At 40.0% G+C, this 16,441-nt stretch overlaps 1 protein-coding gene across 8 annotated transcripts in view; it reads right to left on the minus strand.

Moving 5' to 3' along the window:
- The window catches only part of MAGI2 (membrane associated guanylate kinase, WW and PDZ domain containing 2), a 757,062-nt gene that overhangs the window by 42,788 nt on the left and 697,833 nt on the right, over positions 1 to 16,441 (minus strand). For all 8 annotated transcript variants that reach the window (XM_054216495.1, XM_054216512.1, XM_054216480.1 and 5 more), the window contains 3 exons: positions 7,740 to 7,925; positions 4,818 to 4,992; positions 1,509 to 1,749 (listed from right to left, as the gene is read on the minus strand). In XM_054216495.1, the coding sequence (XP_054072470.1) occupies positions 1,509 to 1,749; positions 4,818 to 4,992; positions 7,740 to 7,925 (602 nt within the window). The remainder of the gene's footprint in view (positions 1 to 1,508; positions 1,750 to 4,817; positions 4,993 to 7,739; positions 7,926 to 16,441) is intronic.

Here is a 16,441-nt window from a genome sequence, read left to right on the forward strand (position 1 = left end):
AAAGAGACTGCAGCAAAATGTAAATGCCTAAGCCTAAACCACCCTGAAAGGGCGTCTTCCAGCAGTTGCCAAGTACCAAAAGCTCTCTAGATGGTTTCCATATTCACTCTCAACACTTTCACGGCACCCGAATGTAAGCATTTATGTCTATGCAGAAGTGCTGCTTTGGCAAGTGACAAACATCATCACAACTAAAAATGAGTAGGAGTAGCAACTCCTAGATTCCCAGCAGAGCTTAACATGATCAGCAGGCTGGACTGCACGGACTCACAAAGTACAGCAACTCTCATCACTTCGGTTAAAACATGCCTTGTGGAGAAGGTGGGAAGAGGGAGATTTGAGTTTCACTCTTTCTGTGTCCTGCAGAGACTGAGATTCATCTTTCCAGTTTTTCCTTGGTGGACCCTAACTATCAGCCCTGTAGAGGGGTCGGGGTGGGAACTTGCTCTGTTGCTTCTGATCCATTGGCACCCAGGACTGCAAGATCCATGGCAGCAGGAGGAAAATGAGAGCAAGTTTGGGTTGTGTAGACCAGTGGGTAGACAATCAAACTGGAGGTGGTGAGAAACAGGCAGCCTAAGCATCTGTCTAGATGCTAAGCATCATCTTATAGAGTATGCACATGGGGATAGCGATCTGCTATTTGGATACTGAAATCCTAAAATTTTTAGAGGGTTCTCTGGATGCCATTTAAGAATTTGGATATTTTCATTGACATGGTTTATGTGAAAATATGGACATAGAAACCATCTATATATGGTTCCAGCATACTGTGTCCAGAAGTTTACATTCTTTTATTTAACATTTTTCTGATCTCTTTTTTTTTCTGCCTTTCTGTAAGGAGAAAGGAGGATTTTTTTGAAATTCTGAGCTTTGGGCTAAATCCTCAAACCTTCACAGCTGCCAGTAAATATTTTTCTTCAGCAGAGCCTTGTCCAAGGAAGCATAACTCTTCATCTAACGTTTATTTCTTTGAACTTGTAAGATCACACCTAAGGCCAAAGAAACTAATTGCACAAGGTAGTTTCTCCTCATCCAGGCTATTACCAACAGAAATGTAATGATATCAGTCAGGATTCACATTTATTTATTTATTTATTTAGATTAGATAAAATCTTAATTTTCAACAATGCTGTAGAAATGCAGTCCCACTTAAGTATATCCACTGTTTGATGACTCTGTTGTCTTCCTAGGAACAAAAAATTCATCTGCTGATGTACAGGCTTTAAAACTTTGGTTTTAACTCTCCAGCACCTTGAAAATATAATCTATTCAACATTATAGTGGCACAATTCTAAATGTAGCATTATTTGACAGATCACATAGTTTTTCATTAATATTAATGGTTTTGAAGTCATTTCCTCTACAGAGAAACAGTAACTCAGAGTAAAACCAATAAAGGCGCCTTTCTCTTCTATAATGTCATCCTTTTTTACCAAGAGACATGATCTCTCCCTACAGACCTAACGTTTTCTGTTTAGGAGCACTGTGAGGATTTCGGTGCGTACCTGGGGCTGCCTGTACTCTGACAGAGGGTACTGCCTGGTGTCCGGCGAGTGCTGCCTGTAATCCATCAGGGGCGGCTGCCTGTAGTCGAGAGGTGGTGGCTGCTGGTAATCCATCACCGGGGGATGCCTGTAGTCCAGCGGAGGCTGTCGGTAGTCCGTTGAGGACTGCCTGTAGTCTGTAAATGGAGGTTGCCGGATATCAGGTTTCACATCTTGTCTGGCTTTTACTTCTGACCTATAACTGAAAAAAGGGAAAATGGCTTCGCTTCAGAAGGTGGCAAAACAGTACGAACGCGCATTACAAGCAATATTGAGGAGCGAAAGCAAAATGCCTCACTGCAAAATTGCATAAAACAAATTTTCACAGGGAAGCAAAACTTTCAAGGGTAAATAGTCGAGGCATCCGAAAAGAGTAAGAGCTTTTGAAACACAGACACAAGCAATTTTCCCTCAGGTCATACTGTGCGATTTTCCAGCTCATATCAGTGAGATCAGGATTAGGCTCAGAGGGACGGGAACAGGAAAAAAACATCTCGATTCCCACTTATCTTGCCTACTTGGAAGATGAAACTGCATGTGAAAACACCCCCAGTGCTCACTACACAGCAAAGTGCTTTTTTCCAGAAGTCAGATTTGTATAGAGTAAATGAAACATTAGTGCAGGCATTTATAGCCCTTCTGTTTTATTGACGTAAACTATTATTACTGTGAGCTTCTTAAGGTTAAAAAAGGATGCATTCTTTGTACTAGCTGATATCTTTAAATGAAAGGTTTTCTTTGCAATAGCATCTGTTAATATAGTGTGTATTATTACACACTCCCTATAATACTATCTGGCTACAAGCCCGTAGCAGGTCCTATCAGTAGCTAGGCACAGACATTACACAGGGTGAAAGGAAACCAAATTTGTTTAACGAGGAATTAATAACAAGTAAAATATTGCTTTAATTGGTAACTGGTTACAGGAAGATGAGTCCTAACATTTCAAAGAAAATGTGGCTTTCTGTAGTACAACGACTAGTTAGTTAATTTACCCAGCTGGGAATGAGTGGCTCCCTCCCCTCACGGAAATCAGTGCATATGGCATTCCACACTTCAGGGTGAAGTAAGGAATATTTCTTCCTGCAAACCTCCGTATCTCGGCCAGGTGAGCTGCGGAATGGGCGCAAAGGAAGTCCCGAACCTTTTTAGCAAGGTAATTTAGCAAGTTAAATAGTGTTTTGAGGTAGATTTAACAAACATTTTCAAATAGTGTATGTTTTTACTCTCCCCTAGGTGCTGAAGGAAACTTTTTTTTCCTATACAGGGAATATACATTTCAAACTCGGCTTTAACAATGGTCCAGAAGTTTTCAGTCAACCAAGTGGCCATGTATGTACATGTACACATGCAGAAACATGGACACATATAAACTATGAAGGGGATTTTGAAATGTACTTATGGATTAAAAAAAAATTACATTCTGAATAAGTGAAAGCATTGTTCTTGATTTTGTTAACTCATCTAGGAAAATATAATCTAAACAAATAAAGTAAACATTTCAAAATATGATATGTTTCAAAACTTCATTACTTTATTAGAACAGTTACAGTAACATTATGGCAAATCTTCCTACACACTAGCTTTAATTAGCTAAATGTCCAACCAGACACCAAAATATCATAACTATTTCCCTTTGACTTTTATGAGAAGGTGAAAATATCCTACTGCCACACGGTCTTTTAAAACCTGTACATGGCATCTATAATAAGACCTGCATGTATGCATGCAACCCTCTTACTTTCTTAGTATCGTGATCCTGTAAAAGGAAGACGGAGAACAAACAAGCTTACTGTCATACTGAGCCTTATTAATATTGGAAGGAAAAGTATGAGTTAATATTCCTAAGACTTTTAAATATCTCACGGTATTTTGATTTTGATACAGAAACAATGTATGTGGCTATATAAACAAGTGTTAATATGACTTACAAAATCTACTGAAAAATGGTACCATATGAACTAGCAATAATGGACCTATTTCTGGAATAAGAGCCATCCTTAGGCAGGTTCCCAACATACAAACACAGCTGTATCCCAGAGATGATGCTTTTATTTACAGTCGGAGGCACTGTAATTTTTGCTGAATATGTAAATGGTGACATGGCCAAAAGCTTATGCTTTTCAGTAAAACTATTACAGAATTTTCTTTTTGGAACATTAGTCAATATAGTTTACTGGTCCCCTCTGAAAACTCTCAGTTCAACAGACATTTAGTTCTGATTTACAACTGTGCAGAGAGACTTTTGTGAAAGCTTTGCATTGGATTTTGTCAGAAACATGTGTCTTCTAGGAGGTAATCAGTTTTGGAAAAAGTACTTAGCCAAATATAAGGCAAAGAAATTTGCCAAGAGTGACTAATTGAGGGAAAATCATTTCGGGCAAGTGAAAGTGCTGCATCTGTCAAGCAAGGAGACTTAGGGGGCATAGTGTCTAAATCACAACTGAACTCGAGTATCTCCAGAAGCAAAAAGTTACAGTTCTTCAGCCAGCATCTACTGTTTGGGGAAAAGGGTCTCGACAACGTATCTTGGTTACTGAACATTAGCATAAAGACAGTCAGTGTAATCAGCCTCATTTAACATGCCAAAAATTAATTCAAAGACTAAATAGTGTTGATTGAAGATCACAGAAAGTTGTCTCATCCCACAGACTGAGCATGCTTTTTATATATACAGCTTTTAATACAGCTGGTCACAAAATTTCTAACCCCATTTCTACCATTTAATTTCCATCGCAGACAAATTTGTCAATGCATATGCATAAATTACACACGATAAATTGGCTGGAAAATGATACACCATAGATAAAACCTGTGATAAAAATATCTTCCTGACTTCAGAACAGTTACAGACAAAAAAAAACAACAAAAAAAAGACATGTAAGATAATGAAAAAGAAACGCCACCTCATGATCAGATACTGATATACCCATATTTTGTAAATTGTAGCGACATAAGAAAGCATGTTAGCAATGAAATTATTAGCAAGGAATACTTCAGTGTTTAATTCCTCGGCAAACATACGATCCTGATGGACGCTTGAGGACGTTTGGCTAAACCTTTGTTCGTAATAGCGCGTTTCACACCTGACCAAGGCTTACAGACCACCCTGGCATGCACAATTCATGCTCCGCAAGCACAACCACGGGACCGTGGCTTGTCAGAGCCCCACAAGCCATGGCTCACAGCCGCTACAAACAGCACGAAGACCCAACATAAGGGTGTCCCCAGGTCCTCGCAGGAGGCAGGGGCTGGAGGAGACGCTCTTACCTGTTTTCGTGTCCCTGCAGCTGGAGGGGCTGCGGGGGCGGTGGCTGGGCGACGGGGCTGTGCTGGGCGACGGGGCTCTGCTGGGCCAGGGGACTCTGCTGGGCCATGGGGCTGTGCTGCTGGGCCATGGGGCTCTGCTTCTCCGAGCTGGGCGCCGAGGCCGGGCTGTTCAGCTCTGCGGAAGGGGAAGCCGGAGATTAAAGACCTGCCACAGCGCGGCATTTAGTAAAGGGCAAAGGTAGACAATAACCATTTCGGGTCACACGCTACCTCTGAAAATTTATGCTTTGTCGCTTTTACTCTCTTCGGTTATAATTAGATTTTTAGACATCTGGACGTAATGGGCTCCTTTTGATAGTCTGTGGGATCTGAAATCTTGGTCACTTCTATAGCTCCGGTTGACACCTCCGTTATTTAAAACCCAATTGAACAAGGCAAATGGCTTCTGTGTTTCACGTTTTCTTTTAAAGCCTAGAAATACTGATATTTGAAAACTTTTCATTTTGAGAGAATGAACGATTTTGTTGCTTTCACCACTGTTAGGGGATGACGGACTGTCATCACAAAAGCTAAAACACTGGTGTGCTTGTGTTAGCTCCTGCTGTCTTTGAGCTCAACAAGAGTTTCCTATCTTTTTAAAATCTTTGGGGACTGTGAACAGTAAAACCAATCTCAATAAATTCTGACTAACCAGCTAAACCGATGTTTTATTTCACTGCATGGTGACAAATGACCAGGGTTTCACAGAGGAACACTGCAGAAAACCAGAATCCTTCTTTCCAAACAACATAAAATTCAAAAAGACAGAGAAGTTGTGGTAGGAAATGTGGCCTCGTAGCCTTGTGGTAAATAAAGGACGGCAGTCTTCCGTCAGGCTTCCCACTGCGCTTGGGGGAAGACACATTTGGCACTGAGCTCCTATCGAATGTGCTTCTCCCGACACACTGGCAGTTATGCTGCTTGGCATTTCCCTATCAAGAAGAGCAAATGAGACTCCACCGACCGGAGAAGAGTGCACTGCGGAAGTAATTGCTCGTGCATTCTCAACAGCAAAGGCTGTTGAGATTATATTTTTTTATTCCTGCTTGCAACAGAATGAGTGAGGCCAGCGTGGTGTGGTGAAAAGCATCCAGAATGGACATGCCTGTGGCTGACCATCTCTGACAGCAACAGCTACGCACCATCCAGATCTTGCCTAGTTTTATATGAATCTATATTTATGAATGTAGTTTGAATTGTGAGTGATTTTATTTTTTATTTTTTAACACGAGAGTTTGTCTCCTATGACTGCACATTTCTACTGGATCTCTACTTATTTAATTTATGCTTAGAATTCTCTTAAAAATTGTGGCTACTTTATTAAAAATCTTTTCAATTTAGGCTTAATTGTCAAAAAAAGCTTGTGTATTTGCACTTAAAGCACTCCTCATGCAGGCATAAGCAATACTCCTCTGTGTAATTACTATGCTTAAGGCTTTAATTGCCCATTTTGCATCTGTGAGTCTCTTTTGTGTTGCAAAGTTTCAGAGAAGAAGATTGGGAATCTTGCCCCTCATTTCTACATTGCTCTCATAACTATGGATGAACTAGTCAAATCATAAGCTGCTTCTAAAACTGCTTTGCATTTATATGGTATTTTTCACCTGAAAGTACATTACAGAGGTATTAGATTTTTTCCTAATTTTATAAGGTGGGAAGCTAATATCAGCAGGCAAATGAGGTGTCCAGTGTCACACAGTCACACCGGGAAGCCATGCCTTGGGCACAAATCATCTCTCACCACTAGCACCCAAGAACACCTTGTAGCACTGCATCTCGAGTGCACCTCTGCTTTCTTTTTAATTTGAGGTATCCATCTCTAACACCGAACTATTAGCAATTTGCTAATGTGAATTAATCTGGGTAGCAGGGAGGCCTAAATAAGCTGCACAGACTATGCAGCACGACACGTGTTTGTAGATGCTTGCGTAACTGACCTCCAGTGATTATACAGCAGCTCTTTGGTGTGAATTCTGAGCTTGTGTATGTTTGTGGTTTTCCCTTCATGGAATTCATTTAACAAAGCAGTTAAGTTCCCCCAGTTGCGGGCCATGGCCAATGTCAGACTGTTTCCTTGTCCCGTTGCTGGATGCGGCAGCAGAAGGTGAAGGTCGTCTAACTGGAGCATGGATCATTAAGTAATTACATTACTTGCTGTGTGACATTCCTAGCTCTAATGGTATTTGTTACTGAGATATAAAGCCACAGTCTCATTAATACAGTGCAATTCATACACCAGCACAGCACATTGCTCAACTAAAAAAAGCACTGGAATCAACCCCAAAACCCACGAAACCAACATCAAAAGAATTTCACTGATTAGCTGTGGAGTAATGACCAGAATAATGAGTCTGTCCCCTTACCCTCACATTACAAATGAGATAATTTAGGGTTCAGTTCTTTCCTGCCTTGTGCATTTATAGTGATATACATAGAGGAAACTACCAAATCTGAACTCAAGTCACTTTGTCACAGGCAGCTGAACACGCCTGGTGGCAGCCATTGCAGTCGTCGTGACTTCCTTTGCCAAACTTTGGTTTGGTTTATAGCAGGATATAAGGAAATGAACTCAAAACCTGGCTGTCTTGTAGGGCGCTTTTCCATGTTGAAGACAATTCTTCCAAATGACATTAAAACTGACTCGCCATTACTCAGCTCCCTCTCAGGTTTCTCCAGGTTTGCTTTAAATACCCTTTTCATAACCAGCAACCTTTTCAAGAATTCAGATATTATTCCAGCTAGTTCTAAGGCTGTAATTTTGGTGTGCTGTACGTTACAGCTGAGAAAGTGAAACAAAAGATGTTCTTTCAAGCGGTGACATAATTCACGCTAATTGGAGGCTACTTAAAATTTTCTTCCTGTTTTTAAGGGCCATTGACTTACCCTCCTGAGGAATGATGCGAAGAGTTACGCTGAGACCTGCATCTTTAATTAGCTTCACAATATCTGCATGAGGCATGTTAATAATAGACTGGCCATTCACAGCTAAGATCCGGTCTCCAACTTTAAGTTTCGCACAGCGATCGGCAGGACTTCCATCAATTATCCGCCCTATTTTATGGGGTACAGCTACACAAGGAACAATAGTCACAGTTAACGTATGCTGAAACAAACGGTGATGTCGACAAGCAAAAGAAAATGAGTTCATTTGGAAGGAAGTTCTATACTAATTAAAAAAACAGCTTGCATATAAACTTACAAGAATCTAAATTCTTACACAATGTCATTTGCATTAACATAGCACAGATTTCACTAGGAATGTAGAATCCAGATGTTCATATATACATGGCATATACATATGAAGTCTAAAATCAGTTTATGGTTCAGCTAGTTTGCAAACCTGGCATGTAACAAGATAATAAACAGATCAGGAGAACAATAAGGCATTAAAACAGTGAAGGGGATAAATTTGCACAATAAGTAGTAGTCATAAATTGCCTCCCACCCCCTTGTTTACAGAATTTCTTTATTTGTACGTTGCGATAGAGGCACTACAAGCATGATTTATTTTATTTACAAATAGATGTTATTACTGAAAATGCCCAGGCTTCACTAAATTGTTCTCCTCCTCCATTCAAATATGTTAATTGATAAATAGAAATCATACTGAAGATTTATTGAGATGTGCAGCTTTCTAATTAGATACATGCCAGCATGAATTTACAGTTAATTATGAGTGCATAGACACATTTACTACATCAAATAGACGCCCCCCCTCCCATTCTCAAAACATTACAGATCAACTTTGCTTCTCCTTTTGCTCGTCTCTGCGTTTCTCCGCCTTTCTGTGTACTCCTTCCATTCTCTTGCTCTGTCTTTTCCCTCATTTCCCATTGAATTTTCTAAATACTACTCTTGATCTTTCTCCCAGTGTTTCTTCCCTGTTCTCCTCTGGTTTTTAACTAAATGCATATACTATAGCTGACTCTTCTCTCTATCTAGGCTCCCCAAAGAGCATGCTATTTTTCTGTCTCTCTACTACTCATAAATATGCTTACCACAATTAAATTTGACTATATATTCTATTAATATCCTAATGGTGCCTGACTAACCCTCACCAATCCCACACTTCAGTCTTGGCAAACTTAGCACAAAGCTGCTCAGCCCTGCTATCCGCCTGCAAGGGGTGTTTAAAAACAGTTGTGTTTCTTTTTAAAAAAATAATATGTATTTTCAAAATTTTAATATCTAATGACAACTTGGAAAACGTGAAAAAAATGATTTTTTTTGAAATATCCAGGCTATCAATGCTATCAATGTGTTCAGAATCCTTCATCACCGCAGAGCACATTTCTGGGCCCTCTGATAAACATTCCCTGCAGTGATGGTGACAAACACAGATTGCACATCTCATGCAAAGTCACAATACACATACCTCAAAGTGACTTTTGTTTCTAGTAGGGATGCAAGTGTTGTTTACAGTGTTAAAAAGTAATTGTCTGAGAACTAAAAATATAAGTGAGTACTCTGAATTGCAAGCCATAATCAAACTGTGTGCTTCTTTACCACTATAGTTCAGGTAAGAATATAAATCAAATTATGGCTTTAGTAATATGGACGCAACTAGTGTACTTCAGAAACGTCTTGCTGCTTAGGAAATGAGCACCTAATTTATGTCACAATGTCTGAACCTTTCTATGGTTTAATATATCTTACATATGAATAGCCCCACTTTGTTTAAGACTTTATTTTGCCCTCTATGGAGATGTATAACTCCCACACCTGCATATCGGTAAGTAAACAAATAAAAGCGTAACTTGACACTGAAACGGTTTACATTCACAGAGAGCCTTTTGCATCAAATAAATTCTTAAAGCATCACAAAGAACCAGTTAAGCTAAAATGTGCCTGTTTCTGGTATATGTAATAAAAGATCTGTCTGAAATTGCCATGTCTGTACTACACGTCAGTGGAGATGGGAAAATGAGACTGCCTTATATGAAAGAGCAAGAAATTTAGTAGGAAGAAAGAAGGGGAAGTATTATGGCCGAGATGCCACAGCTAAAATTCCCATGCTTGCCATCGCTAACCCTAAACCCCATGTTTTTTCCAGCCTAAATAATTAAGTAGAGACATCATTTCAGTAGTGAGGGGTGTGGGTGGGAAATCCTATTAATTTGCCAGAACAATTTTTTTTGGACTTCTCGCACCTGACAAGTGAATCGAGCAGATGTCTGCATGTTTGAGATGTCTGCTAAACTCAAAGCTGGAGGTGGGAGAGGCACGAGAGTCCGATGCTGCTCCAAATCCTGAGAAAAAGGAAGGGAAGGAGAAAGAGGAGGAACTTTGTATTCTTTTTTTCTTCCTCTTAAGCCTAATGGCCTTTACCTTCCTGAGGAAGGTATCTACTCTGGATGTTTTGGTAGCACTGCACTCCCTTTGTCCTGCCGTGCTATGGAAGGATCAACATTGGTGACCTTCAGAACAACGCTCGTGTCTGTCAAGGTACCCTTTCTACTGCAATACGTTTTCTGAGGATTTAATGCTCCTTTTCGTAGGTCATATTGGTGCAATGTGTTGCTGTACGATCTTGCTGCAGAGTGGGGTGCGGAAAACTTTTGCAGAAGGACCCTGCGTCTCTATCAGAGTCTGCACAGGAGATCAGTGGTAGCTATACCAGGGTTTTATGGGCAAATCCAGTGAATTACTAATGAAACTCACAGCAATTCAGCAGAAGCTGGTTTCTGTGCATTTCTAGATAATATGAGAAGTTTATCTCCTGGCTCCTTCTCTCCCAGTAACATCCCGAGGAGTTTCTAGTCTCTGCTTGCTCTCCCCAGTGGAGCTCTACCGAAGTCTCCTCCTAAGCCACATTATCCTGGCCACCGTGGTCCCTGCTGCTGCCTTGGGAGGGGAGGATTTATTTAAAGATTTATTTACAAGCACGAGTGCTTCTAAGGGATGCATGTTATCCGATATACAGGTTGTTCATGAAAATATAAACATGTTAGAAAATTTTTAATTTTTAAGAGCCTTTTGTGGTGAAATACTTACTATGAAGGAATAAGAAGGAGCTACTTTCATAGGGGATTAATTAGGTAAAAGCTAAGGAACAAAGGAAGAAATGAACTGTGAATTTCCATAATGGAGAATTTTTATCATTCAGAATGGTCACATCTAAAACAGGCGTGGAAGAACTCTAAAACTGCCAGTACCGAGTGGGTTGAGTGAAGTGGCAGACAAGATCTCATGAAAAGAAATGCAAGATGATGCACACGGGGAAAAAATAACCCTGACTAAACTTAAGCAAAGATGAGCCCTAAATTAATTATTACCACTCAGGACATCTAGAAACAAGTGTGCCTACTACTCTAATAACATAAACTCAGTAAAACTGTTAATAGAGTTTTAAGAGTTAGAAAAAGAATAGCAAATGAAAGAAACTATTGCTGGTTAATACTGTGCACCTAAATCATAGAATCATAAAATCATAGAACGGTTAGAGGTGGAAGGGCCATTAAAGATCATCAAGTTCCACCCCCTTGCCATGGGCAGGGACACCTCCCACTAGACCAGGCTGCTCAAAGCCTCATCCAGCCTGGCCTTGAACACCTCCAGGGATGGGGCAGCCACAACTTCTCTGGGCAGCCTGTTCTGAGTACTGCTGACAGTTTCAGTATTCTCACCTCAGAAATCATAGCACCGAGCTTGCAAAGATTCAGAGAGAGCCAGCATGGCAGGCAGAAGCAGAAAACAGCCTCTGCTCAAAGGAGTAGTCCCTGAGCTCACTGTCTGCAGCTTAGAGAAGAGAAGGTGGGGCAGCCTTCTGGAGGGCCAGAGGAATGAATGCATTCGAAAAGGGATTAGACAAATTCACACGGCTGGATCCACTGCTGATTAAATAATAAAGTCATGGTTGTGAACGCTGAGGAGATGCTTGGGGAAGGTCCCTGTCTGCTGTAGGTGCTGTCATGGCCAGGGACAATGCAGAGCTCCACAGCTTTTCCAGCTCTCCCAGCATCACACGTCTCTGCTCAGGAAGAAACATCCCATATTTGGCTTTGAATTATGGCTTTGTTAAGACATCTTATTTTTTCTTAAATTGCATCTTCAGTGTTTTATTTTTATCTAAGCAGAGAATTTAATAATGGAACCTTTTAAAGGAAGCCCCAGATCACCTGGCTGGTGATAAATGATTCCACTTGCCCTTAAAAATTTTTACTAATCTATTCACACCTCTTTTAAGAATTCGCCGCAAGCTGTTCTCCAAACATATGTACATTTTGAACAGTGGCAGCACGTGCCTGGATTAGACTCTGCAGAGAATTTGATCCACTTATTTCAAAACACAGAGTTACCCGAGCAGCATTTAGTATTAGCAGGCTATACAGAAACACTTGGATTTGTGTTTTTTTTTTCAGGAATCCCATTATTCACGCTAAGAGTGAGCACAGAAAACAAGATGCCCCTTTGCAGGATGATTAATTTATTAGTTCTCTCAGACTACACAATGGATGAGACTGCAAGGGAAAATATTATGGCAAACAGAGATCTATATAGATTTTTTTAACTGTTGAAAATATGGGAAATTAGTGAGATGAAGTGTATATGTATATGAAACATACATTCCTTCAAAACAGATATATATTTTTTTTTCTCTAATACTAGCAAGTCATGCAAAGTGTTATACTTGAGTGATACATGTGGATATCTAGCTTAAGAAAAAAAATCCTTTCAAGGCAGAAGTCATAATCCTAGATCCAAAAAAATCTAGCTGAGTACAGCAATGCCACCGAAGCATTTCCTAACAATGGATCTTATGATGGGATCTAACTTTTCTGCAGTGTGTTTTTTTTAAAAAAAAACCTCATGACTTCAGGAATATTTGAATCCTGAGAGCACCGAAGCTTCTAAGATACTTGAAGCCATCAACCTCTCTCCCTAAACCTCCCTCGGACATTTACAGCATTTGTGTCAGGAACACAAACTGCCCCAGCACTGGCACCTAGCAGCTTTCCTAGAAGGTAGTTAATTGTGCAATGATCAGCTCTAAGCTCATTATCAAAAGAGAACTTAAATTAAAAACTTAAGAGACAAAATGATTTAAAAGAAATCTTTGCATGTAGAAAGTGGGTAAGGTCTGCTTTCATTTACATTTTTCTCAATATTAATATTTTTATTTGATAAAACCACCCACTTTTGCTCTCCATGATCCAAATCAACGTCCTTCCCACACCTTCATATCATAGAAAAGAAAGAGTAAATTCTGTGGTGTTACATCTGAGGGTCCATATGCTTGGGTCAGCTGTACACAAAGCCAGAGCAGTTGCTGAGTACAGATACTGCTTCCAACACTATGTATCTATCAGCCCCTTGCTCTTTGGAAATACAAATGATTTCTCCTCACTTGGGAGACCCATATGCTAGAAACAGATGATTCTAAGAAGATGTAACCAACAAATAATGCTTTTCTGGTTTACATCAAGAAATTTTTTAACATCTATTCAGTACTTTTAGTGATAACTGTTGAGACTGTCTTTTGCAGAAAGCAGCTTTCCTGTTTTTTTCCCCTATATAGTAGCTAAATGTCAAAAATGGTCAGTTAAGGGGAAAAAAATTAAACCTCTACTTTATCTATTAAACCCTCTGGCAGATATATTCTAGCAATCTTTTCTAATGTTAACAAATATAGATAGTAAACCACACAAATGAACATTCCTGAGCCAGCTGTCTTTTTCAATGTTATACATCTGATCACATGAATATTTATTATATCTTCAATTCTCAAAAGGTGCAAGAGTTTTCATTCAACCAGCAGGCTCCAGCATATCAGATTTTAATTGGGAGAATATATTAAATGTAAACATCTGTAATTTCATTGCTACTGAATAATCTAAAATTTGGGAAGCTTGAGTATGGTGGACTTTCTATCAGGGCTAATATTAGAATTAAGATAAAATATTCTCCTGAAACTGATGGGCTATTTTATATGACACTCATTTGGAAAATAGAAATCTGTGCCATACTGTAGAGTTGCAGATGACAATAATCCCTTTTGTTTATAAGGTTAATGAACCAATGAATTGAAACATTCCATGTGTGCTGATACGGGGCGTATTTACTTGCATAGCGCAGGCATAAGAAGCTAGGTGGGAAGAAAGCTGGAGAACTACGAAAAAATTAATGGAACTTAGGTACTTTAATTCAGGCTTCTCATGAAAGCAAAACGGGCCCTGTGGAACCATTAGAAAAACCTTGATTCCCTTCCCAGGTTTGTGCTAGGAAAACTCACAGGATTTGTTCCTTGAAAACACAAGAGCGGTATCACCGGGTCCAAATGACCTATTAAGGAACACGCTGGAGGACAGTAGTTGTCTAGAGAGGGGAGTGATGTGTTTAAGACTCTCCATGCTTTATTCTCCAGAAAATATCAAATAGCCTATTGAGTATTTCATGCCTGCAAACTGCAGCAACGTATTTTCAGCGATTAAAATTCTCTTTCACTTATTAAGGTTATTTCTCTATTATGAATTGCACATATTGATTTGAAAAACTAAATAATCTAACAATTTCTTTTAGCTCCAAATTATGCTACCAGTTGGACAGGCTTAGAAAGTGTGGTTTTGCAGCTGAAGAGGCAGAAGAATGATTCAAACCTGAATATCAAAGCCAAGCAGAAATGAGAAACCAGATTCTTTGCCCACAAGTTACAAGTATTTTCCACAGGGATCTCACGTTGCAGGTGGGTTTTCACTGCTCCGTTCCAAAGATCTCCAAGGTGGGGTACACAGACATCCTAATTTCCAAAGCTCTGCTTTCTTTAGAATTTGCAGATTGGTCACAGCAAAATGTGTCCTCAGGCACCATCTTCCCCAGGAAGAAGCACGGGTAAAATTGCAGCACAAATAACTGTCTTGGATCACACAGTTATCATTGATCAATAAGCTGGTTTTTATCTCTAAACTGCAAGGAGTTCAAAGAAACTCTGGGGCTGAATGGGACTTATTTCAGAACGCTGTTTTCTGCAGTCAGCAGAGGCTTATCTTGGATTTATGGTTTTTAGTTAAGAATGCATGTTTTGAGAAATGAGAGAAACTTCTTCCATTAGACTCTGTTTTATCATGTTTTTAAAATCCAGCAGTCATTGGCATACGCAGCATAGGGGCAAATTAAATCTACAAATCTGCTTTTGCTAAACAGGAGGAAGAGCACAACAAGTATGCACAGTCTTCTGCCTTTAATTTTTTAAAAAATGCTTATTGATTATGGCTCTATTTTCAGTGTGTTTATGCTTTATAACTGTACTAATTGACAGTACCTGCTACTGTAAAATTCATGGAAATGTGGCCAGTTTTCCAGTTTCATTGGAAGTTGCCAGTTAACACGATCTGTTTACAACACATGGTTTCTTTTGACAGAAATGAGGGTATTAAGAGATTTACAGGAAATCACAAGTTCTCCTCCTAGAGGAAGCCGCATCCTGAACACATGAAGTAAAAGCACCAGGAAGATATGAAGTAGGCAGGGACAAATGTACTCCATAAACTTCTGAGACAAATTCACCCAGAAATCTCCTTTTGAGCATTTCCAGCTGGCTGCAAGTGCTTTGCCATGAGATGCAGATAGTGAACGTATCTTGATACCCTAAAAAGCTCCACAGGAATGTAGTTTTACCACAGAGGACACACGCTATTGAGTATTATCCTACACGTAATGAAAGGGGTAGGTTAATTGATTCAGTTTCAGTGTTTACAGCTGTATTGTGACACTCAGCACTGCCCTGTGAGGCAATGTCACCCCAGGCACAGCTGGGCCTCCATAGCCTCACACGTTGCTGCAGGACGCTGGGGACTCGGAGGGGACAGCCCCAGGAGGAGCCCTTCCTCGCAGAACCACACACGCCCCAGGTATTTTTACTGGGGGAAGCATGAAGACCCGGGAAGGTCTCCACAGAGCCACAAGGTTAAAGCAGTCCAGATCCACCCCAAACTAAAGGTGAAAAACTAGAGTTTGTAGCTTCCAAGAGTTCTGCTGGGAATGTGACACTGAGTCCTCTAAAGAAATACCACTGGAGATGACCAAATTTTGATAACCTATGTGCAGCTTTCATAGCGAAAAGAAAGAGCAGAGTAAGGTCAAATTTAGGTGGCCTGTCTGGAGAAGGGATGAGAGACAAAGCACCTTTTAATACTGGGATGAAGTCTGCGGCAGCGAAGTTGATCCTTTCATTAGGAACAAGTCAGGAGCCTGGTCAGGTAAATTATCTTTTTGTATTCTCTTAGCACTCTAAGATCCTCTGGGTTCTGCACTAGCCTAAAAGACCTGCTCCTGGATCTACCACTCAAACACATTTCTTTATTTATCCACTTTATCTTCTTTTACTGATATAATTTTGAAGCGTGTCCATGCCCCTGCTTTGTCCTGTGAAATCTCTTCATTCATTCACTTGTCACTTGTTTTCCACTCGTGATCTGTCCCACATCAGAACTGTAGTTTGCTGCAAGATAATCCCCTGTGCGGGATTAGAGAACATCCCAAGCAATGCGTTGACAAAGGGCAGACAAAATTCCTACCATTGCAGAACACAGGAAAAGAAATGTACCACAAGAACTGGATGTTTAAGCAGGTACCAGTAAGTCAAAAAT

This window comes from Rissa tridactyla, chromosome 1 (assembly GCF_028500815.1).
Source record: "Rissa tridactyla isolate bRisTri1 chromosome 1, bRisTri1.patW.cur.20221130, whole genome shotgun sequence".
Classification (NCBI taxonomy): Eukaryota; Metazoa; Chordata; class Aves; order Charadriiformes; family Laridae; genus Rissa; species Rissa tridactyla.